Source organism: Prionailurus bengalensis, chromosome C1 (assembly GCF_016509475.1).
Source record: "Prionailurus bengalensis isolate Pbe53 chromosome C1, Fcat_Pben_1.1_paternal_pri, whole genome shotgun sequence".
Classification (NCBI taxonomy): Eukaryota; Metazoa; Chordata; class Mammalia; order Carnivora; family Felidae; genus Prionailurus; species Prionailurus bengalensis.
This window is the reverse complement of record NC_057345.1, coordinates 196,164,530-196,191,113: the sequence shown is the minus strand read 5'-3', so window position 1 is coordinate 196,191,113 and position 26,584 is coordinate 196,164,530. Positions and strand designations below refer to the sequence as shown.

General features: G+C 35.6%; 1 protein-coding gene across 5 annotated transcripts in view; it reads left to right on the top strand.

Moving 5' to 3' along the window:
* The window catches only part of KANSL1L (KAT8 regulatory NSL complex subunit 1 like), a 132,513-nt gene that overhangs the window by 59,279 nt on the left and 46,650 nt on the right, over positions 1–26,584 (top strand). For 3 of the 5 annotated variants that reach the window (XM_043577701.1, XM_043577705.1, XM_043577702.1), the window contains exon 6: positions 11,503–11,707. In XM_043577701.1, coding sequence (XP_043433636.1) covers positions 11,503–11,707 — 205 coding nt within the window. The remainder of the gene's footprint in view (positions 1–11,502; positions 11,708–26,584) is intronic. The other 2 variants (XM_043577704.1, XM_043577703.1) reach the window with 2 other exon arrangements.

The window sequence follows — 26,584 nt, the reverse complement described above, 5'->3', positions numbered from 1 at the left end:
TAAAAAGGACATGTAGCTGTAGTGTATTTTTAATTGTCCCTCTGATCGAAAAGTTCTTTTATAGGCACTTGTGAATTTTGAGGTGCATACTCAACTGAAATGTGTAAGTTAATTCAAATATCAGACCTAATAATAGCAGTATAATAATAGGAAGTTGCAGAATGTAGATACAGGCAAAAGGTACACTTAAAAATGATAGGAAATTTAGTGATTTACTGTGATAAATAATATATGTTTACTTTATAGTTCTTAAAAGTTATAATGGTGCCTAAATATTTACATTCTTTCTGCTCCAAAAATTTGATAAAATCTTAACAACATTTGGCCCTTATTCAGTTCCCACTCCTGCCCAATTTTTACAATCATATTATCTTAAAAGGTACATGTTAGTCTATTAAAATGTAGTATACCACAAAACAGATCATTGAGAATTAAAGGTATGTCTTGCAGTAAATGTTAAATATTGAAAGATAGTACATGATTGTATGAGAAGTAAATAAGATAGTACATACAGAAATCTTATAACAATGCCTGGCATGTAAGAAATAGCCAAATAATGTTAACCATTGATATTCTTATGTAAGAACATATTATATATGTTAAAACTGTATATTAAAATTATAGGTAGTCTGTTATGTCTTTTATATCCTGGCATTATACTAGTTATTGATTTAAAACTATCCTTACTTTTTTAAAAGAGTACTTCAAAGTGGTCTTGGTTATGATAAGGATTTTAAGGCGTATGTAGGGCCACCTGTTACTGAACACTCATCATATAGATACTGGAAATCAGAGATATCATCTGTTTCTCCATCATGTCTCTTGGGGAGATATAAGTTGCTGTCCTACCTTTGGTCTGCCTGGTGGGTATGGTACCCTGTAATTGAACCAAGTGTGTAAAAATTCAGGGTAAACATAGTGTTGGGTTTTATTCTCAAATTATATAAAACATACCTTCTCAAAAGATCATATTGGGACATTTAATCTCTCCCTGCCCCCCTAAAAAAGTTTTAACTTGTATTCATTTTTAACCAGTTAATAGTGCTTTTTATAATTTAGTTCTTTTGGGGTAACCTGTGGTTATGAAAGTATAGAGTATACATTTTTATATATTCTTTTTGTTTTAGACATTTTGTGACCTTGAGCAAGTCAGTTAATCTCTTTATAGCTCATTTCTTTAAATTTACTGGGACACAACTATTTATAAAGTAGTTTCTAGTACTAATATTTTTCAATTAAGCGTTTATTTTTGAGGAACTCTTTTTTGAAACAAATGAACAATAAAAATGTAAAGATTTCAACACAGCCTAAAATGTGTCTTTTTGTCACATGACTTTGTGATTTGCTTTGGATGTAGTCATTTTATGTTAGCTTATATCAAGAGACATAGTGAATAGAGACAAATTATTCAACATAACTTAAAATCATAATCTAGAAGTTAATATGAAAGAGGTACTCGGGACAGTGGGAGAAATGAGGATTCTACTCAAATGCTAGAAACTTTCAAATAAGCCAAGAATTGTTGAAGTAAAATTTATTGCATATTGCCTTTCTTGGATGACACTGTGGTGAATTCAGTTTTTCTTTGATAACTCAGGCTCATGACTATGACCACATTCTCAGGGACTATGGAGATTAATAGTTGTATATCTGTAAAAGAATCCACTTAGTAGTTCACAAAATATCTACTGTGTGACCTCAGTGTGCTAGGCATTGGATTGGGCACTGGGGATACGTGTTGAATAAAAATACATGTGGCTTCTGTCCTCACAATATAGGCTCTAGTTGAAGAAAAATGCCATCAACCAAATACTCAAATAAATGCATAATTTTAAACTCTGATCGGTTACTATGAGAAAATTCATTATTAAGCATATACCTTTGGAATCAGACAAATCTGACTCAATCCCAACTCTGCCATTTGGTAGCATTGTGATCTTGGGCAACTTTCTAAGTCACAATTCAAAAGAAAAAAGTCTGCTTCCTGGATTGTTGTGAGGATCAAATGAAATAACAAGTGTGACATTGTTTTGCTTTATTTTTGTTTTGTGTTTTTTTTTTACTTGTTTATTGTCTACCTTTTTTTTTTTTTTTTTAATTTTTTTTCAACGTTTATTTATTTTTGGGACAGAGAGAGACAGAGCATGAATGGGGGAGGGGCAGAGAGAGAGGGAGACACAGAATCAGAAACAGGCTCCAGGCTCTGAGCCATCAGCCCAGAGCCCGACGCGGGGCTCGAACTCACGGACCGCGAGATCGTGACCTGGCTGAAGTCGGACGCTTAACCGACTGCGCCACCCAGGCGCCCCTATTGTCTATCTTTTTGGATGAGAAAATATGAGCTCCATAAAAGCAGGAGTTTTTTTAGTCTGAGTTATTAACTGCTATTTTCCTAGCATCTAGATCAGTGAGAGTCACATAATGGGCAGAATAGATGTTCATTGAATGAATGAAATGTCTTTCAAGATTTCTTGCAGGTAATCAGCATTCCATAAAAAAATTTTTTGTACTGGGGCACCTGGGTGGCTCTGTTTGTTAAGCATCTGACTTTGGCTCAGGTCGTGATCTCTTGGTCTATGAGTTCAAGCCCCGCATTGGGTTCTGTACTGACAGCTCAGAGCCTGGAGCCTGCTTTGGATTCTGTGTCTCCCTCTCTCTGCCCCTCCCCTGCTCGCTCTCTCTCTCTCTCTCTCTCTCTGTCTCTCAAAAAAAAAAATTGTACTTATTTGTCTTTTCTCCCCCATTGTCAGATTGATGCTTTAGTTATTGCTCTCATGGTTATCTCCTGCAGTTCTGTTTCCTCTCATCTAACTTAACTCTGGACCAGAAAAGTAGATAACCAAAGTGGTAGAACGATTTATACTATAAGAGACATTTCTTAGTAAGAAAGAATGCCTCTCCTAACAGTAACAGGAGTGAACTTCTGTGAGTTTTTTTTGTTATTTAAAAAGCTTTTGTGATTTCATCCATATTCTAGCTACTTGGGGTTGCCAAGTAAGTAATCTCATAAGTGAAGATTATTATTATTACTTCACTTATTTCTTCTAATAAGGCATACTTATTCTAGCTTTATATCACATTATATCATAATTTTTGTTTATAATTAGGTTAGAAGAAATTCAAGTTTTGAATTTTTAAATGTTGGCCACTATTCTGTTTATTAATTTTTAGTGGATCACATAGAACTAGCTCAATGTTTGATATAATTTTTAAAAGACATTTCAGGTCATTTTTACAATATCCTACTGAACTGTTCTCTCACAATATCTAAAGTAAATTCACTTGGTTAATTATTTTCCAGGCTACCTGTTTGCCCACTTGTTATTCATTGATTGCCAATCCCCACCTCTTATTTAATGGCAGTATCTCCCAGAAGTTAGAATTGTTTTTTTTTTTAGCTTTACTCATCTTGGCAACAGGGTCTAAGATGAGTCACCAGGAACTGAGAAAACTGAAAAGATTGAGTCTTCAAACAAATGAAGCATTACATTTTATCATCATCAGAGATAGTTACTAGTTTTTAGATCTCCTACTCGAAAATGAAGATAAAATGTAAATGGATCCTTGTTTACCCCATGGGGTATTATTATCTCTGAGAAACTGAATTTCTATTTGAAGTAATGTCTAGATTTTTATTATTGTTATTGTTGCTTCTTTTTGCCTTAATGAGACCCAGAACATGATATGAAATTAAATTCCAATGAATCATTGCCATGCTATTTATTTCCACTAATGGTAATTATCTCATGAAATGCAACCATTCCTTCTAATTGGGTATTATAATTGAAAAACTGCAGTAAAACTGGCAAACTAATTACATAGAAAGTAATTCTTTTATACTTATAGTATCTTCAATAGTTACTTTTCACCAGAAAACCCTCTTAGCTGCATATTCTAGGCTGATATTTTCAACATAATTTTGGATTCATATGAGCAACACATTATCATATTAGCTGAATGTGTGACATCAATAAGGAAATAAAATTTCCCAGCTGTGATTTTTAAGTAATGCCAGTAGGAATTATTTTCTTTTGTAAAAACATTTCTTTCCCCTTCTTACCTGTAATTCTAAAACCTGATTTTATAGAGAATGTGTGGCATCAATAAGGAAATAAAATTTCCCAGCTGTGTTTTTTAAGTAATGACAGTAGGAGTTATTTTCTTTTGTAAAAATTCTTCTTTTTACCTCCAAGTCTAAAACTTAATGTTATAGGGAATGTTTAAATAGTGTTATAACTAGTGGATGGAATATCATGTATTTAAAAAATCATATGGTAACATGTTTAGTTTGGAATGTTACGTGGAAGAATCAGGATACCAAAACCATTGTATAGGAACATTTCATAGAAAAAAAGACTTGAAGGTTATAATTTTAATGAAAGCTGTATTTGTGTTTAGATGATGGGATTTTGAAATTCTTTTTCAGCTTTTTTCTATTTCCAAATTTTCCTTTAAAATGAAAAATAGTAATTAGTAAAACAGAAAGTCTCCATTTCAAACTTTAAAACAAATTACATGTCAGAAAAACAGCTAAGAGATTATATTGAAGAATCTGAACCGTATCTCCCAAACTATATATTGGCTAGAGATGTTTGACAAACTTTAGGTCTCAATTCTCACAAAAATATAACCACCACATTGGTTTCATAGTCTCTTTGCTTAATGCTTTAAAAAGCACCACTTGAGAGGTGCCTGGGTGCTTTAGTTGGTTAAGCATCCGACTCTTTCAGCTCGCTGCCACTGTAGAGCCTGCTTGGGATTCTCTCTCTCCTGCTCTCTCTCTGCCCCTCCCCTGCTCACACCCTCATGCTCTCTCTCTCTCTGCCTCTCGCCTACTCTCTCTCAATAAATAAGTCAGAAAACCCCTTAAAACCAAAGTACTATTTGAGGGGCACCTGCCTGGCTCAGTCAGTAGGATATGGGATTCTTGATCCCAGGTTGTGAGTTTGAGCTCCATATTTAGACGTAGAGATTACTAAAAAAAAAAAAAAAAAAAAAAAGTACCACTTGAAGTTGAGTCAGAGATAAAAATAGCAGATAGCACTATAATTGTCTCTTTTACTCTCTACCTTTTATTATGGACAAGTTTGACATATAGAAAGCTTAGTAAAATGAAATCACATATTCCCCAGGTTTAAGAATTCCCAAGATTTTGGGGTACCTGGCTGGCTCAGTCAGTAGAGCATATGATTCTTGATCTTGGACATGTGAGTTCAAGCCCTACATCAGGGATAGAGTTTACTTAAAAAAATTCCCAAGATTTTCCTGATTCATTTCAGCTATTTCCCTTCCTGACACATTGTTTTCTGTGAATTTTTAAAAATCAAATTGTATTGATTGTTATTTTAACTTATAAATACTAATGTGTATTTATTTCTTTAACCAACTCTTCTTTTTAACATACCCACCATGGTATTATCATCTGCTTATTATTTTTATATTATTAGCCATAATGTGCTGCTATCATGAAATTTCTATTCATATTTAGATTTCCTTCAAAATTATCTTTTTATGGTTAATAAAATATGGTTTATGAATCAGGATTGAAACAAAATCCATATTACATTTGGTAATTATCTCCTAAGTCTCTTACTCTCAAGTAGTCATTTAAAAGTCTATTAGAATTCTCTAATACAAGGGCACCTGTCTGGCTCAGTTGGGAGAGCATGCAGCTCTTGATCTCGTGGTTATAAGTTCAAGCTCCACATTGGGTATAGAGATTACTTAAAAACAAAATCTTAAAGGGTGGGTGCCTGGGTGGCTCAGTCACTTAAGCGTCCGAGTTTGGCTCAGGTCATGATGTCACAGCTCGTGGGTTTGAGTCTTGTGTTGGGCTCTGTGCTGACAGCTTAGAGCCTTAAGCCTGCTTCAGATTCTGTCTCCTCTATCTGCCTCTCCCCTGCTCGCGCTGTCTCTCTTTCTCTCTCTCTGTCTCAAAAATAAATCCACATTAAAAAAAAGATTTTTTTTAATCTTAAAAAAAAGTCCGTAATACAAAAAAAATGATTTCCAGATGATATTTTGTTTAGAAAAACAGTACAAGCTCATTTTAGGAAAATTGGAAAATTCACAAAATATTGAAAAAGTGGAAATCATATTGCTCAGAGTGTATTTCTTTTCTGTCATTTTATACATTATTTTCATAGTTGAGCTCTATTAGAAGCACTTTTAGATGTTATTTTAACATTATATCTGAAGCTTTTTCTACTTAAAATATTTCCTTTCCATTTTAATGTCTGCATTAAGATATACTTTATTTCTTGAGAATAGGTATATATCTAATTAGAATGCTATTTTACATTGTACTTCAAAACATTTTCTTATTGCTAGCGTTGAATAGACTTGTATTTTTGAGTAAGGGGTACAGTTCTTCTAATTAATACCTAGAGTAGGGGAAATGACCTGGCAAAAGGACAGTTTTCTCTGTACCAGATTAATGCCTGTTATCTTGATCTTGATTCATTGGTCACTTGAGAGAGGTGTTTTACTTTTGCTGCTTGGAAGACAAGTAATGCCCCTAGTGAACCATTTTAGTAAGTTTATGTAAGCCCTATTTTATGTAATTTATTTTAAATTGGTTAATGCCATCCTGAATGTCATTGAGTTGAGTATATGATGCATTCATTTCTCCAAATACTATCAAGGGAAAACAAGATAGTAAATTCAACTATCAGCAGGATGTTGCTACGGTTAATACTACCACCAAGATAACACCCAAAATCTAACAGGTGTCCCTATATCTTTAGATTGTTTTATTTATTGTGAGATAAGTACATAATATTAGCAGGAAATGATTTTGGTAGTGACTTTTGGGCCTTTGGTTCCTGTAGTAATGAAAGTATAGGGATATACTGTTAAAATTGACTTTAAGTTTTCCATTTATACTCTGTACAAGCAAATTGAATGCAATATATTATCCATAAATATATTAACTGCCAAGATTTTCTAGGATTTTAATAGAAAACCAGTGATTTCAGAAAGTCATTAAATAACTATTAGAGAAATTAGTGTTAATGTGAATTCACAACTTTCTAATTATTAGATAAAGCTCTCAGTCATTTTGCACTTTTTAGATGAGAAGAAATTTTTTAGACTTGATTGATGCCTTTTTCTTTTTACAAATCAGAACATCTTATAGTTCTTATCAGCTTTTTCTTATAAATTTATGTTGGACATACTTGACTATAAGATAAAATAAGATGTGTCATATTTTACTACCAACAACTACCTTTTGTAAACCAAAGAGAGATTTAGAATAGAACTCAAGGCCATCTGAATATATATCTTTCTAATAAAAGCTCTCTCATAACCTTCTGTTTAGAACTTATTTTGGCTCTTAGGTTAAAGTGTTCAATGTCTACTCATTCACTAAGCTGATTATTTAGGTGTAGTGTGTGTTGTCCATGCACCGTATATAAGCACAGAGCTGGAATGATAAACGTGTATTTCTCCATTCAGTAAGTGTTTATTGAGCATCTGCAGTATGCAAGGTACAATATCAGGAACTTCTGATACAAGGGTAACAAAACAGACACACTCCCTGTACTACTTACAGTCTAGAAAGCAAGACAGTCATTAATCAGATAATCATACAAATGAATGCAAAATTATCACCATGAAAAATGCTGTGGTGGACAGGTGAACAGTGCTATCAGAGCTCAAAAGGGGATGACCTAGTCTTTGGAAAGAGCATAGCAGGATAAGATTTGTTTTCCCACAAGATTGGTATACAAGGGACTGAAGGGGGAAAAGTGTGGATGAGGGAGACCAGTTAGAAGCTACTGGAGTATTTCTGGACACAAGCTTGGATTAGGGAAGTGAGTGACGGTGGAAATGGAGAAAGGTGTAAACCCACCCTCACTGTTCTCCCTTCTCAATTATTTAATTCATTTTAAAGCCAAATTATGCTATCTGCCTAGAAAACAGAAAGGATCTATCCTTTGAGGGATTTTTTCTTATTTTTGAGAGAGGGAGAGAGCAAGTGTGCATGTGAGTGGGGGAAGGAGAGAGGGGGAGAGAGAGAAAGAGAGAGAGAGAGGATATGAAGAGGAGTCTGTGCTGACAAAAGAGAGCCTGATGTCGGGCCCAAACTCAGGAACTGTGAGATCATGGCCTGAGCTTAAGTCAGAGACTTAACTGACTGAGCCATCCAGGTGCCCCAAAGGGATTTTTATTATTCTCTGAGTCATAGCTTCCAGTTGGAAATCTACAGAAGTATAATTTATTGCCTCACCTGCTACTATCCCACTTATAAGTTTGTGATTTCAAAAGTTCAGTGATAATTGTATAGTAATACTTATTGATATTGTCTTGATAATTATAACATGACAGTACTTTATGGTGACCCATTGCATCCTTTGTTTCTGGAGTTCCCAGGGTGTACCTACAACTCAGTGTGAACGTTAAGCCTTCTCTTACTGAAATGTTTTTTTCCCCTGTCCTGGGATTTTGCCTCCATGTCCTCCTCCTCCTCCCAATATTATAATAGCTCTCTCTCTTTTTTCTTTTTCTAAGAATGTCACGTGATGATGATGTCTTATATTGGTTTATTAATGATATCTTTGTTTTAAATTCTTATGTAATGCTTAATTACTAGATATTATCTCCTGATAAAAAAGCTTTATGTTATAGAGTTACTTGAGCAGGGTTGTTGTCTTCCAAATTCCCTCATTTTTCTCTTGTTCTGGTTTTCATTGAGTTTAATTGATTGACTCTCTCTTTAATGTAAAACACTGTGGAAAATAACTGAATTTATCAGTAATTTATAATAACCCTTTACAATAACCTCATTAATTATTTATAAAATTGGTTTATGTACCAAATGAGCTTTGGTGAGAATAATGTGTTTTACACATTAGTTATGAAATAAACAGATTTCACATCTCTGAATTTCAGTACATTTCCCCATTTATTTGGGAAGGATAATTTTTTTTTAATTTTAGAGAGCATGCAAGTGGGGAGAGGGGGAGAGGGAGAAGGAGAGGGAGGGAAGGAGGGAGGGAGAGAGAGAGAGAGTGAGGGAGAAAATCCTAAGCAGGACTCAATACCAGGACCCTAGGATCATGACTTGAGCCGAAATCAGGAGTTGGATGCTCAACAGACTAAGCCACCCAGGCACCCCGAGAAGAATAAATTTTGATGACACTTTGCAAGGATGCTTAACAGAGAGTGTTGAAAGTCATTAAGGAAGAATTGTCTACAGCTAGGAACATACTTAATTTAAAAAAAACAAAACTTTTTTCCCCTTGATGGTATTGTGTCAGTCACTTGAGAAACTTGAAAATACAACAACATTTAGTGAGCAAGTGGCATGTTTTCTGTTTATCTTTAACCCAACCTGTAAGCCTCTAGCCAGTTCAAAAGCTGTTTGCTGTCAGTCTATAAAGAGATTGTGGTTCCCTTCTTTAGGGCTAAGTCTCCTGTGGGTAGGGGAACTAAGGACTCATTAACAACTAAAGAATTGTAAATAGAGGGCCAGGTTAACAGTGCGTCAGGGTCCTGGAATAAAAGCTCTTAATATTCTGTAGATATTACAGAACCTGTCTCTTTTAAGGAACCAATATACCTATCTGCCTAAAGGTATTTCTAACTTGCCAGAAGAAGCTCTTTTTGTGTCCTGCCTTCCTGGATCCTAGCATCCTGACTTGATGACTTCTTAAGTCAACTAGCTTCTGAAACCTGTCTTCTTCCTGACCTGACACTTCTGTGCCAGCCCTGTGCCCAATTTGATATTCCTATCATCTATACCTTCTGCTCACCCTTGACATGATAGCCTGACTCCATGGCTGTTTCTCAAGAGAAGACTATGACTGACCACTGATACACTTGTTACAGAAAATAACTTCAGGATATGAGATTGGACCTGTTAATTTGAGAGTAGTGTTATATCTTAAATCTTTCTCAGAAGATCTTTAGAATGCTTACAAACTGGGACTTAAGACATTTTTGACTAGGGCTCTCTGAAGACTAAAGATTTTAAAAGTGAAATAGATAATTATTATCAGCTCTTTTCCCTAAACTGGTTTGGCCAGTAGTACATATTCAAGTATTTGCTGAATGTATGATAGTCCCCAGATTTCATATTTAATTCTTTTTGGTGTCACCAACAAAAGACATTCAGGTACCTTTATATCTGAGTTAATACCGTGTAAAGCAGTTTTGAATTACTTGCTTTTTATGTACAAGCTATTAATATTTTATAGCAGCCATAAAGATGATTGAAAACTAATGGTGCTACTATAGAAAAACAATATTTTATATTTACTGTTAAACACCAATTCTACTTAAACCAAATAGCATATTTAGAACTTACATGATGATTAGCAGTCCAACACATAACACATTCACTTGTTGATATTAGAATACTGGAGTGCCTGGCTGGCTCACTCTGTAGCACATGCGACTCTTGATCTTAGGATCATGAGTTCGAGCCCCACGATGGGTATAGAGATTACTTAAAAATAAAATCTTGGGGCGCCTGGGTGGCTCAGTCGGTTGAGCATCCGACTTCGGCTCAGGTCACGATCTCACAGTTCGTGGGTTCGAGCCCCGCATCAGGCTCTGTGCTGACCGCTTGCTCAGAACCTGAAGCCTGGTTCAGATTCTGTGTCTCCTACTCTCTCTGCCCCTCCCCCGTTCACGCTTTGTCTCACTCTGTTTCTCAAAAATAAATGTAAAAAAAAAAAAATTAAAAAAAATAATAAAATAAAATCTTAAAAAAAATAAAAAACTAAATTGACTAGCTTCTGTCTATATAAACAAGGTTGAAATTGGTATATTGTAGTGCCTGAAAAAATTACTTTATATATAATATACTGTATAAATGAAATTAAATTTGTGTGGCATTGAGCATTAACTTCCTCTTGCTATTCTGATTTTTAAAATATTTAAATATGTTTAAAAATTAATACGAAGCATAATGATGACATTAATATTGCTTATTTTTATGTGTAGCTTGTGTGATCTATTTCAGTTTATAGTTGTAGTTTCTATATCATCAGAAGTTTTAAAAAGTTCCTAAAACATAGTAGGATGCATGTTTGTTTCAGAATTCATGGAGATGGTATGTAGTGTTTATTTCAGAGCAACTAATGATTTTCAGTATGGGATTTTAGCCCTTTTCAGACTAATAATCTTATGTAATTTCACCCACATGCAAAAAACATATGATGTAAATAGTTACAACACTATGCAACATGCGCGAATTATTAATTTACAGTGAACATTTACGTTGCACCAGCGAACTCATGTCAGCATTTCTAACCTATGGGATTTTTGTTTTGCAGGAGGAAATAGAAGTAGAAATTATTTTCACAACTTGAATATGTAATTCCCCATTAATATCAATTCTTTTGCCAATTGTTACCACAAAATTGGCTAAAATTAATACTCTTTTGTCCTAATAGATCAAGGCAATTTACATTTAGTTTTCTTTGTCTTTTTTGTTTGTCTGTTTGTTTTGTTTTATTCCCTCCACTCCCCAATTATTTCATGGCATTTCAGTGCTTCAGAGAATTTAGATGAGCTCTCTTCCTCCAGTAGCTGGTTACTTAACCAGAAGCACAGTAAGAAAAGGAGAAAAGACAGGACAAGATTGAAATCTCCATCCTTGACTATCATGAGTACAGCAGCTCGAACAAGGCCACTTCAGAGTTTCCACAAACGAAAACTCTACCGATTGAGCCCTACTTTTTATTGGACTCCACAGGTAAGGCTGCCTATCGGGAAACATGAACAAAGATTTTATCATCAGTATATTTCACATACAAGAGGGTATGGATTGTACCTGGTTATTTAGAATAATTACATCTAGAAAGCTTTAAATATATAGTTTATAAATCACGTAGGTATTGATAATATCTAAGTGGAATTAGTAATTTTTTAACATAGCAGTGTATTCTGAAACTTCTCACATCTCCATTTTTTTAAATGCACTGTTATGTTTAAACCAATTTGAAGGAATATTACATATGGTTATTTAAAAATTTTACTGGTAAGAGTAATAAAGAAAACACAAGTGTACTACATATTTGTCCTTTGCTTAGTAAAGAAAAAAGTAAAGAAAATCTGTATAGCTGTCAGTTATTTTGTAGGAAATGGCATTGCTCTCCTTTTTAGGTTTGGTATTTGTTAATTCTTGTGAGCACGCCTTTTTCTTTTTCTGGAATATAAGCAATGCAAGTTTATGTATCCGTGCTTATTCTTTTTATAATTAAAATGTACTTCATTAAAGCCATTCATTTTAAAAATCATATTTTTCACTTGTTCACAAAATGTTAAGTATGCATCTTTCAGTGCATATCTGAACAAACTGTGGTAAAGGGAAGATGAGTTACCTCTAGTTTTTGTTATATGACCTGCTTTTTTTCTATTACATTTTTAAATACTATGTCAAAGGAAAGAAATGATACTATCATTTAATATTGTTTCTGATTATTACTATATTAACTATTAAATATATTTAACTATTTTAAATATATTTGTATAAAAATCAAGATGCTTGTTTCATTAGAAACCAATTTTAAATTTGGTTTTATAGGCTCCAATTTTAAATAGAAATGTGCATTCTGACAAATTAGTTTTTATTAATACATTGATTTTTACCATTTAAGTAGTTTAGATTTTATTACTATTTCCCAACTTGAAAATATTTTTTTAAAACTTAGGTTTGTTTCAGAATTTTAAGAAATTCTATGTAATCAACCAAATAGGAAAATATTTTTATTTAAAGTTTTTATATACAAAATCATATTTTATTTTTATTTTTAAAGATGCTGTAAACAATAAGTAGTATTTTTGAAATTGATTTTGTAATTTCAGAATTATAAGTAGAATTGTCTAAAATATTGAGCATATGACTATGCCAAAATATTCTGACTGGAAGGAATTTGCTTGAGTAATTTTGGAGATTTGCTAGATGTTGCTGGAATACTTCATATACCCTGACATTGTAAACATGGGCCTTTGTACAGCAAACAAATGAAGAAACAAGTGTCACATTATTGTTACTGGTAGACCATATACTTTATCATATTCCATTCACAATGCCAAGTATTTTCAATACATTATTATTTATTATTATCTCAAAATATAACCATGCAGTATTGTTAATCCCCTCTTTAGATACAAAAGTTGAAGTGCAGAGAGATTAAGTAATTTACCCAAGGTCACACACCTAGTAAGCAATAAGTCTGATTCCAAAGCCCGTGTTCTTACCCAGTGTATCAATAATGCCAGAAATAGACCAAATCTTTTGTGCTTTTGAAATCCGTAAAGACACTATATTTGGGGATTGAGGGAAGGGGCTTATCTGGTTAGAAGTATTCAGAAATGCATCATAAAATATGGGTTTTGAAAGATAAACAGAATTTTGAAAAGTCATAGGAGAGGTAGAGAAAGAATTTAATAGAAACAGAGATGAGAAAATGATGGAAAATAGAAAATGCCCCCACCCCTAATTTATCCTCCAAATTGCCAGGAAAATAGTTATTTGCCTTTCTAAACTTAATAAATGTCCTTTCTCTCCAGAAGGCTTCCTTGACATCCCTGTAGTGGGATATTAATACAACAAATACCTTATGTTATGAAAATAGTCCATTTTTAATAATCATTTATTTTTCTGTCTTCTCATTACAAGTTCTTAGAGAATAGAGAGTATATATTTCTGACCCTACAGAGCTTTGAATAGTAACTGTCCCTATAACATATGATCAATATATAATTGCTTAATTTTTTTGAGAGAGAGCAAGTGCGTGCACGAGAGAAAAAGGGCACACGAGCAAGAGCAGGGGAGGGGCAGAGGGAGTAGGAGCGAGAGAATCCCAGACAGTCTCTGTGCTGTCAGCACAGAACCCAACACAGGGCTTGATCTCACGACCATGAGATCATGACCTGAGCCAAAATTAAGAGTCAGACGTTTAACCTGCAGAGCCACCCAGGTGCCCCTAAATAATTGTTTAATGTGTGAAAGAATTAATGTAATGGATATAAGAGGTTATTTAAAAGGTAGTGAAGAATGAGAATGAGTGTGTGTATGTGTTTGTGTCCTCAATTTGCTTTGTGAAGGGATCTTAGTATGTAATGTCCAATAGAATTTTCTTTTTTTTTTTTTTTTTTAATTTTTTTTTTCAAAGTTTATTTATTTTTGGGACAGAGAGAGGCAGAGCATGAACGGGGGAGGGGCAGAGAGAGAGGGAGACACAGAATCGGAAACAGGCTCCAGGTTCTGAGCCATCAGCCCAGAGCCCGACGCGGGGCTCGAACTCCCGGACCGCGAGATCGTGACCTGGCTGAAGTCGGACGCTTAACGACTGCGCCACCCAGGCTAGAATTTTCTTGTAATGATGGGAATGTTCTGTGAATACTTGTTCTGTCCAATATGGTAGAAACTAAATACATTTAGCACATGAAATGTGGCTAGTGCAACTGAGGGACTGAACTTTTAATTTTATCTATTTTGATTTAAATAGCCACATATGGATACTGGCTACCAAATTGGATATGACTGGTCTAGACTTGTACTTACCCTGACAGCAGTGAGTACATATGGCCCTCATTCTTGTTTTCTAATACTATTCCCTACTGAGAGGAAACAGGGATCTTTGGAGAAATGGTCAATCTCCAGACACGGGGAACAGAAGGTGTAAGATGAGCCTGGAACATCTCAAAGTTACCAGAAGGCAAAGAAATATTACAAAAAAAAAAAAAAAAAAAAATGATGGGCATGTCAAAAGAACCCAAAAGGTAGTTTGAAGAGGCTGTGCTGCTGGCCAAATTTAGGGCTATTTGAGCATCAAAATAACTAAGGACAGTAGTGAACCATTGAAGAAATAGGAAACCATGAGTCCATACTACTGTTAGATCGATAGATAAAAAGGAAAAAGGAAGGACTTTTCTGTATAGTAGGTTGCTGATTAATAAATGTGGAGTGAGCCCAGGTAGAGAATTATTGCAGTAATCATAGTAAAGACTGGTTGGGCAAGAGTCATCAATAGGTGGTCAAAACTAACACAGCCTACGAAAAGGATACAGTATCGCTATGGAGTATTTTGGCCAGGGATGCATGGCCTGAATATAATTATAAGGAAATATTAGACAAAGCCAAAATCAGCAACATGTTGTTAAGAAATTGTGAAAACTGGCCTGTATTCTTTTTTTTTTTTTAACAATTTTTTTTAAGTTTATTTTTTTATTTTGAGAGAGAAAGAGAGCACAAGCAGGGAGGGGAAGAGAGAGAGGGAGAGAGAGAATCCCAAGCAGGCTCCACACTGTCAGTGTGGCTCCCGATGCAGAGCTTGAACTCATGAACCATGAGATCGCAACCTGAGCCGAGGTCAAGAGCCAGACGCTTAGCTGATTGAGCCACCCAGGTGCCCCAGCTAACCTGTATTCTTTTTAAAAAGTCAATGTTGTGAAAGGCAAGAAAGACTAAGGGAATATTTTAGATTAAAAGAGAGTTTAAAAAGATATATGACAGTTAAAGAAATATTTGATCCAGTTTAGAATTATCTTGGGAGGGGGGAGAGAAGGGGGCTTCTTGGGTATTAAGAAAACTGTACTGTTGTACTATGGTAGATTATATAAAAATATTGTATCACTGTATCAATATTAAATGTGGTAACTGTTTTGCCATTACGTAAGAAAATATCCTTATTTTAAGAAATGCACATTGAAATATTAAGGGATAAAGTGGCTAAGGCATCCATTTTATGTAATAAATTAACTCCTGCGCATGTAGAATGGTACTAGCCATGTAGCATCCTTGGCAGAGTTGAGAAAATAATTATTTAAATTACTTTTTATAGCCCTTAACTCTCTAGCAGAGTACTGGCTGTAAAAAGCTTATATAAAGACAATGGAGAAGTAGGAGTCCTCTGCTACTACGTAGCATATAGTAATTGGCTGATCCTCACTTTCATTGCAACAACTACATGTATAAATTGCAGAGAAAAAAAATCATACTAGTAAAGACATTAGGAAGACTTCTGGTTTCAGCTCCAGCACATAAGGACCCTGGAAGTCATCACTGCTACCCTTACAGTAAGAGAAAGGTGAACAAACTGAAAATCACTGCTTTTCCATGGTCCCATCAAAGAATTAAGGCTATGGGACAAATTGCCACCCTGAAATATGGAGAGAAAAGCAACTTCAGAGAGCTACAGCCAAGATGTGCTCTCCTAGAGCAGAAGCCACAGTAACCATTAACTAAACTGTTAGGAACACTTACATGGTAACTTTGATGAATTATTTGAGGCTGAGTGTGGATTACCTTGAGATTAAAAAACTCCTAGGTACTCCTGTCTTAAAAGTCCCCCCCCCCCCAACACTTTCATGGGCTTTACTTCTACGACCCCACAAGGTTCTCATAATGAAGAGCTAAGAAGAATCCTTAGTGGCTTAAGTATGGAAAGGGAAGAGATAACTTTTATGAAATGAGTTCAGAGCATTGTCTGTAACACAGCTTTTTCTTCCAGTGGAAAGACTTCAGTAAAGTCTTAACTTTGCCTGGGAGAAAAGCATTTTCCTACTGCTGCCCCCCTATAGAGGCAATGAGTGTAGAAAATAAGAAACACTTGTTTAAGTAGACCCACTAAAAGACGATTTAATTGTAAGAATATAGTACATTATGCTACTGTAGTAGGTGGGCTTCCTTTTGTTCTTTTTTCTTTAAAAAAATTTTTTTTAATGTTTTATTTATATTTGAGACTGAGAGGGACAGAGCATGAGCAGGGGAGGGGCAGAGAGAGGGAGACACAGAATCCAAAGCAGGCACCAGGCTCCGAGCTGTCATCACAGAGTCCAACGTGGGGTTGGAACCCACAAACCATGAGATCATGACCTGAGCCAAAGTTGGGTGCTTAACCGACTGAGTGACCCAAGCACCACCACCCCCTTTTTTTTTAAAGTAGGCTCCATGCCCAACATGAGGCATGAACTCATGACCCTGATCAAGAGTCACAGGCTCTACTGACTGAGCCAGCCAGGCACCCCTTGTATGCTTCCTTTTTCTCACACTTTACCACCATACCAACAAGTTTCTGGTACTATAACAGTAGGGTACAGCTGCAAAGCATAGACTTTGTCTGAGGAGGAGTGCTGAAGAAGTCAAAAATTAACAGGGAGACAAAGACACTAGAGGAATTTTGAGGCCTCTGGCACCTACAACTATATTAGCCATTAAACACCGCCGACTCTTAGCCAGATTAATGTAATGCTTCACAGTAAAATTCTCTTTACATCAGAGCACCTGGCTGGCTCAGATGGTGGAGCATGCAGCTGTTGATCTCCAGGTTGTGAGTTCAAGCCCTATGTTGGGTATAGATTACTGAAAAAAAAAAAAAAAAAAAACAACACACACATTCTGTTTACCTCCAGTCCTATGACCTGATACATCATATCCAGCTTTCAACAAAAATTACAAGGCATGCTAGGAAAAACACACTCTGACAAGACAAGGAAGCCATCAGAACCAGGCTCACAGGGGTGCCAGGATGGCTCAGTCAGTTAAGCATCCGACTTGGGCTCAGGTCATGATCTCACAGTTTGTGAGTTCAAGCCCTGCATCAGGCTGTGTGCTGACAGCTTGGAGCCTGGAGCCTGTTTCACATTCTGTGTGTTCTTCTCTCTCTCCCCCACTCATGCTTCTCTCTCTCTCTCTCTCTCTCTCTCTCTCTCTCAAAAATAAACATCAAAAAAAATTTTTTAATATTAAAAAAAAAAGAACCAGGCTCAAATATGACAAAGATATTGAAATTCTCTTAAATAAGTGTGATTAATACATTAAAGTCTTTAATAGATTTAAGTAGAAAACAGGTAAGAATATATGGGTAATGTAAGCAGAGAGATGTAAACTTTTAAGAATCAAAAGTAAATGCTAGAAATCAAAAACACTGTAACCTAAATGAAGCATTCATTTCATGGCCTCATCTATAGACTGGACATGGCTGAGGAAAGAATCAGCAAGCTTGGGTAAGTCAAACTGAAGCTTTGCAAACTGAAATGCAAAGAGAAAAATGAATGCAAAAACAGAATAGCCCATTCAAGAACTTTGGGGTAATTTCAGAAGGTCTATCAGATATGTAGTTGGAACAAGGAAGAGAAAAAGAATGGAGCAAAAAAATATTTGGAGTAATAATACATGAGAATTCTATAAAGTTAATGACCAGCACCAAACCATATATCCAGAAAACTCAAGCAGGAGAACATCAAGCAGGATAAATACCTAAAAAACAACAGAAGTAACAAAAAATAAAACATTTAGGTATAACATATTCAAACTGCAGAAGACCAAAGACAGAAAATCTTGAAGAAAGGCAGATGAAAAACAAAAATAAAAACAAAGACTCTTACCTATAGAAGAACAAGTATAAGAATTGCAGCTGACTTCTCATCAGAAACCATGTAAGCAGAGAGTAGAATGAAATATTCAAAGTGTTGAAAGAAAAAAAAAACACACACACACAAAAAAACTAGTGGGCATAATTGTGTCTCCCCACAAAAAAACCTGTCCATACCCTAACTCTTGGTATCTATGAATATTATGGATTCATTTGTGTCCATCAGAATTTATATGTTGAAGTGCTAACCCCTAGTATTTCAGAATTTGAGCCTATTTGGAAAAAGGGTTGTTGTAGATATAATTAGTTAAGATGAGGTTATTGGGATGAGCCCTAATCCCATATGACTGATGTCTTTATAAAAAGGAAAATTCAGGGACACCAGGGTGGCTGAGTCAAAGTATGGAATCATCAAAGTATGGAATTTACAGTGTAGTTTCTTCTTGCTATTTATAGTAAAATATTAGAAGAAATGGATAAGTTGAGGAAGCAATTGTTAACCAAAAAGGAAGCAGAAATTGATAATTTGGAAAGTTTTCATTCTGTTGCCAAAACCAAACAAAAACCGTGTACTCTGTCTTGGAGAGAATTCAGGGGGTGTGGCTGGACAGACTTTTCCTGAAGAGATTAGGCATAGGACCTACTCACAGATCCAATCAACCATCTTAGCAGAAGTCAAAGAATAAAGATAAGGCTATCCATAAAAGACCTGGAGGGCACCCTCTTGTCTAATGACATGGATCATCTTGACATAACAAGGTTTTTGAGAATTTTATATTAACAAAAACAGTATCAGCTTAGACTAAAAAGGGCACAGACTGGATGAAAGAAAGTTATTGGATCCCGAAAATTTTATAGGCAGGAAATAGGCAAGAGAGCTACCTACTCAGCTACAAATATGTACTACCCTAAAAAAAAAAAGAAAAAGAAAAAAAAATGGTGACTCATAGACCTGAAGGTGAGAGGAAAACATTAAAGCTAGAAAAAAACATAGGAAAATACCTTCCTGTCTTTCTTAATCAGGACACAAACAACAATAAAAGAAAAAATTAATTTAGACTCTGTTAAAATTATTACCTTATTTATATAAAAGGTAGCATTAAGAAAGTCAAAGTATACACTGAAGAAAAAGATTTTTATCTTGAATATATATATATATACACACACACACACACACACATATATATGCATTTTAAACTAATAAAACAAGAAAAAGACCAACAGTCCAATTAAAAATAGGCATAAACATTTGTACACTTTTTGAAAATGTTTATTTTGAGAAAGAACGAGAGCATATGAGCAGCAGAGGGGCAGAAAGAGAGAGAGACTCCCAAGCAGGCTCTGCACTTGTGGGGCTCGAACCCACAAACTGCGAGATCATGACCTGAGCTGAAACCAAGAGTCCAGTGCTCAACCAATTGAGCCACCCAGGTGTCCCAGAGTTGTACACTTTAAAATGGTCAAAATCATAAATTTTATGTGTATTTTACCACAAGAACTTCTTTTAGGTAAAAAAGAAAGGCATAAGTTATGAACAGATCTTTCATAAAAGAGGATATCCAAATGGCCAATACACATATGAAAATGTTTTTAAAATCATTACTCATCAAGGAAATGCAATTAAAATTACAACAAGATACCACTACATACGCCTACCCTTCTAATAGCAAATCCACTTTTAGGAACTTTCCTCAGAGAAATGAATACTTATGTACACAAAAATACTTGTGTTAAGAATGATCACAACAGCTTTACTCATTAAAGCCCCAAACAGAAAGCAGTCTCAATGTCCCATCAGCAGAATTGTGTTGTATATACATATAGCAATAAAAAAGATGGACTACTGATACAAAAATATGTATCTCCCAGACATTATGTTGAGTGAAAGGAAAGAGTACATAGTCTCTGATAAATACAGACAAAACTTAACTGGTGGTAATATAAATTAGAGTTGTGGTGACTTTTGTATGGAGGATGGGAGTTGATCAGCAAAGGATGTAACCGAGGTTTCTGGGTGGTTGGAACTGCTTCATATGTTGATCGAAGTGGTGATGTGGTTACCAGGTATATACATATGTAAAATGTTATGTTAGGTATGTTCTTCATCATAGAAGTGGGCATGGGTCCCCTGCTACACCTTCAGAGTTACCCCATCCTTTTTTATTTTTATGATCTACTGTTACATAATACACTATTCTAAAATTTAGTGATTTAAAACAATTATTTTTCATAATTCTGTGAATTGCCTGAATGGTTCTTTCAGTCTTGTCTAAGGTCTCTCATGCAGTTGTAATAAGATGGTGATGAATCGGAATCATTTGGAGGCTTGAATGGACTGGTGATCTGGGCTTCTTTTTCTTTTTTATGTAGTCTCAGGCCTTTCCATGTGGACTTTCCCATGGTTTCTTTAGCAGAGTAGTTTTACATGGTGGCTCAGCCTCTCCAAAATGCAAATATGAAAGCTGCCAGTTCTTCTTAAGACTTAGGCCTAGAACTAAGATAGAGCTTTTTTGTTCAATTTCTTAGGTAAAGCAAATCAGTGTGAGATTTAATATGGGAGGGACTATTCAAGGGCTAGAATACCAGGAGGGAGACATGGTTCATTGGAAGCCATCAGTGGAGGCTAACTACTATAGTTCATTTCTGGTTCCTATTTATTGACCTCTCATATGTAAAAATCACATAATCTTTTTCCTGAAGATCCCTGTGTCTCATCTTGTTACCTCATTAAGCTCAGGCTTAAAAGTCCTGAATTTTATCATATTAAATGATGGTCAGGTACCTGAATTGAGACTTTGTTTTTTTTTAGTTTTTCTATTTTATTTTCCTAGGTAAACTCTACTAATGTGGGGCTCAAACTCATGACCTGGAGATCAAGAATCACATGCTCTATCGACTGAGCCCACCAGGCATCCCTGAAATTAGACTTTTTAGGTGTAGGTCCATCATGTGTGGTTCTTTGGGTATAGCTCAAGTATGGCTCCTCTGGATTAAAAGACTATTGTGAACTAATATTATTACTTGCTTTACACATACCCAACATACAATAGTGAGACAGGTGATAATCAGAATAGACAGTCTGCTCAGATGGGGAATGGGAGGAATAGAGCAGTTCTGAAATACAGAATTAGGCACATGTTACAGGTTTGTTGATGTGGGTCTGTTTCTCTGGAAGTGGTTCTTTGTGGCTGCTGTGTCTGCCCTCTGGGCTCTTGACTACATTCTCTGTCATTTTTTCTTTTCCATACAAAAGATCCCCTTTTGGGGGCTCCTGGGTGGCTCAGTTGGTTAAGCATCCAACTTTGGCTCAGGTCATGATCTTATGGTTCATGAGTTTGAGCCCTGCGTCAGGTCTGTGCTGACAGCTCAGAGCCTGGAGCCTGCTTCAGATTCTGTGTCTCCCTCTCTCTGCCCCTCCCCCACTTGCACACTGCCTCTGTCTCTGAAAAATAAACAAATATTACAGTTTTTAAACCCTTTTTGCATGTGTGTTTTCTCAGCATGTCACTGACTGAAAAAAGCTGAAGGCCCAAAGTCCTTTTAATTTTGAACTATTTCTTAATCTGAGTTCAAGTCCTTGAAACTTTGTAGACTCTTTATGTATCGCATGAAAATAAACTCTGCTGAACAAAAGTCATATCTATAAATCTTTTCAAGAAAGGTCCTTCTCATTTTGGACTTTGTGTGGTGCAGGGGGACAATACCCTTAGGATCCTTAGAAGCACTTTCGGCTAGCTGAGAAGATCATTGAGAAACACCTTTAAGATTCTTAGAAACCTTTGGGGCACCTGACTGGCTCAGTCCATAGAGCATGAGACTCTTGATCTTGGAGCTATAAATTCAAGCCCCGTGTTGGGTATAGAGATTACTTAAAAATCTTGCAAGAAAAAAAAATCTTAGAAACCTTCTTATCTAGATGCCAGGATTTATCAGCATGCCTCAAACCTTTTAAGGTCTTAACAAAGAGTCTTGCAGTCTCACCTGTGAGATCTTGATACTGAGGCCAGTTTTACTGGCAAAGTTTCCTGGGTTTGGTCTTTGAATTGGTATCATTTCTTTGTTGCGTGTGAACCTTTTGCTCTCTGGAGTGGCCAGAAACCAGCAACAATCTTACTGTTTGAACCAGCAAGTCTTGGTTCTGTATTTCCTCTAAACTGTTTGAAAACTTACCAGCTCCTTTTTGAGCTCGCCCTATTACATCCATAATTTATCTTAGGCAACTAAATGAAACCAATTGGTACTTCGAAAATTCTGCCTAGAAACCTCCTTAGCCAGATCTATGAGTTCATTATGTACCCTCTTTATCCTCCACATTTCTACAGGCAACGGTTACACTACTTTTTCTGCCAGAACAATAAAGATGAAAGAAATAAAGGTGTAAGAATTGAAATGATTATTTAGAATCCTTGTTTTCAGAGGTTATGATTCCTTTGCTGGGCAAAATTAATAAAAAGCATAAATTAGTATATATTTTTTTGTGATTTTGCCATTTTTTCAATACCCGTCTCTAATGAGAATGTCAAATAATCATAGCTAATATTTATTAAGGAATTATGTGCAAGGCATTGTTTTAACTTATAAATGCTTTACATTTATTTCTTATTTAATGTACCCCATTTTATATTGGGAAACTGAAGTGCACCTAGAATGCAAAAATACACATATTTAGCACTATTTAAATAAATGGAAGTAAGGAGCACCTGGGTGGCTCAGTTGGTTAAGCATCTGATTCTTGGTTTTGGCTCAGGTCATGATCTCATCGGGCTCTGTGTTGGCAGCACGGAGCCTGCCTGGGATTCTCTCTCTCCCTCTCTCTTTGCCCCTTCCCTGCTTATGCTCTCTTGCTTTCTCTCTCAAAATAAAAAAAATAAACATTTAAAAAAATAAGAGGAGGGGCACCTCAGTGGCTCAGTTGGTTAAGCGTCCAACTTCGGCTCAGGTCATAATCTCAAGGTTCATGGGTTCAAGCACCACATCTGGCTCTATGCTGACACCTCAGAGCCTGGAACCTTCTTTTTTTTTTAATTTTTTTTTTTCAACGTTTTTTATTTATTTTTGGGACAGAGAGAGACAGAGCATGAATGGGGGAGGGGCAGAGAGAGAGGGAGACACAGAATCGGAAACAGGCTGCAGGCTCCGAGCCATCAGCCCAGAGCCTGACGCGGGGCTCGAACTCCCGGACAGCGAGATCGTGACCTGGCTGAAGTCGGACGCTTAACCGACTGCGCCACCCAGGCGCCCCGCCTGGAACCTTCTTCAGATTGTGTCTGCCTCCCTCCTTCCCTTCCTCTCTCTCTCTTGGTTTGACCTCTCTCTCTCTGCCCCTCCCCCACTCATGCTCACTCTCTCTCTCTCACTCTCAAAAATAAACGTTAAAACAACTTTTTAATTAAAATAAATGGGAATACAATTTTGTAATTTTCTTTTAAATGTTAAGACTGAATCTTAACACTATTTCTTTTATGAACTTCAGTAAAACTCCTTCCTGTGAAATCTCAGCCCATAGCAACAGTTGTTAAAATCCATGTAGTTTCTAAAGCTATTTTTTTTTTTTTTGACCTTCTTCTTCTAGCTGAATCACATATTTTTCTGTCTAATCTTTATTCATTACTAAGAAACTATCCTTAGAGAATCTATGCCTTTTTATGCTTGATATAATACTGCTTGATCTATCTAAAGTATAGAAATATCTTCAGATTCGGGAAAACGCATTGACAGACATAGATATGAATGTGTTTTCCAGAATAATACTCTAGTATAAGTCTTAAAATGTAAATGTAGCCACAAGCTTGCTTTAAAGTACAATTTCACTTTTAATTAAGAATTAAAGAAAAACACTATTTGGCCATAATATGGTTCTTCAGCCTCTTCTTTATAAGAGTATCAATCACCATGCAACCTTAGGCCCTACCTTGTTAGTGTCTCAGCCTTTGGTTAGCAGGAACCACCCTGATGAACTCCTGTCAGGGGAGTTCTCTGTCCCACTAGGATAAAAGGACAGAGGTTTCTGTCATCCAAGGTTACAATTCTGGGTACAGTTTTCTATAGAAACAGGCTGTGGGTAATTGGGCATAAATAGTATATATAGGGTGCTAATCATAACAAGAATTCTAAGTTAGAGTAGTGATTTTATTTTATTTTAAGATTTTAGTAAAAATAAGTGAGCAAGAATAAACTGATAAATTTATTCAGTTGGTTAGATTAGAGGTTATTTTATATGAAACTGATAAAAGTATAGATGGTTTGCCTGGGAATAGGGAAAGGAGGTGGTTGAAAAGCCCAAAGTTTATTTGGTTATGCTCCCAACCACTTTCCATATTTGGGACTGGCAGTGGTGGTGATTATTTCTTCCCCATTAATACTTACAGCTCCTTGGGTACAAATTATAGATCACTGTACTGTAAATATCAATATGTTACCTAGGCAAAATTTTTAAATACATGAAACTTTATTTGTGGGACCTAACCTGTCTTCTGTCATCCCTTTTCCTCTATGGTGTCTCCCATCCCCTTGGTGTCTAGTGCTCTCATGTAAGGGTCCTGCTTACCCATAGTAATCTTTAAGTTTTCTAACTTAGTATTTTTTTTTTCTTTTTTTCTCCTTGCCTTTTTGCAAATATAACTAACCTGTGTTGTCTCTAGGTGACCCTGCTAATCTCTGGTAAACTATTTAGCAATGATCTTGTCAATCTAAAGAATGCTATTTTCATTATGAGAAGTCCTACACAAGTAGTAAATTAAATATAAAATAGTCACATAGGACTATGGCATGTGCTGGATGGGAAACTGTTATGAACAGGAGAATTTTTTTCATTTTTCATTTTAACATGCAAACTAAGAACCATTTCATATATATTTATGGTAACAGCTGTTGTAGGCCTAACATATTTGCAAATTGAGGTAAAATTTATAATTAAGAATAAATATTAGGGGCACCTGGGTGGCTCAGTCAGTTAAACGTCCGACTTCTGCTCAGGTCATGATCTCGTGGTTCATGAATTTGAGCCCCACACTGGGCTCTGTGCTGACAGCTCAGAGCCTGGAGCCTGCTTCAGATTCTGTGTCTCCCTCTCTATGCCCTGCCCCACTTGTTCTCTCGCTTGCTCGTGCTCTCTCAAAAATGAATATAAAATTTTTTTTTAAAAAGAATAAATATAACCCTTATGAAATAAGGAAGAACTATTTCTGTATTTTATTTATCTACCTTGTATTTATTTTTCTCCCTTCACCCATTTTACTTATTCTTCCCACTCCCTTTCCCAATGGCAACCATCAGTTTGTTCTCTGTATGTTTACATCATTTTTGGTTTCATTTGTTCATTTGTTTTGTTTTTTAGATTCTACATATATGTGAAATCATATGGTATGTGACTCTGACTTATTTCACTTAGGCCCATCTATGTTGTTGCAAATGGCAAGAATTCATTATATTTTTCTGGCTGAGTGTGTATGTAAATATACATACCACATCTTTATCCATTCACCTATCAATGGACACTTAGGTTGCTTCCATATCTTGGGTATTGTAAATAATGCTGCAACAAACATAGGAGTGCATATATCTTTTTGAATTAGTGTTTCTGTTTTCTTTGGGTAAATACCAAGAAGTGGAATTACTGGGTTGTATGGTATTTCTATTTTTAATTTTTTGAGAAACCTCCATACTGTTTTTCATAGTAGCTGCAGCAGTTTACTTTCCCAGCAATGGTGCACGAGGTTTCCATTTTCTCCATATCCTGGCCAACGCTTGTTATGTGTTGTCTTTTTTATATTAGCCATTCTAATTGGTATGAGGTGATAACTCATTTTGATTTTGATTTTCATTTCCCTGATAATTAATGATGTCGAATGCCTTTTCATGTGTCTGTTGGTCATCCGTATGTCTTCTTTGGAAAAATGCCTATTCAAGGTCCTATGTTCATTTTTTAAAAATTTAATTCCAATATAGTTAATATACATTGTTATATTAGTTTCAGGTGTACAATGTAGTGATTCAGCAGCTCCATATATTACTTAGTGCTCATCAAGATAAGTGTATTTTTAACCCCTTGCACCCTTCCCCCACCCGCTCCCCTCTGGTAACCATCTGTTTGTTCTCTATAGTTTAAGAGTCTGTTTTGGTTTGTCTCTTTTTTTTCTTTTATTTGTTTTGTTTTGTTTCTTAAATTCCACATATGGGTGAAATCATATGGTATTTGTCTTTTTCTGGCTTATTTTGCTTAGGATTATACTCTCTAGATCTATCCATAT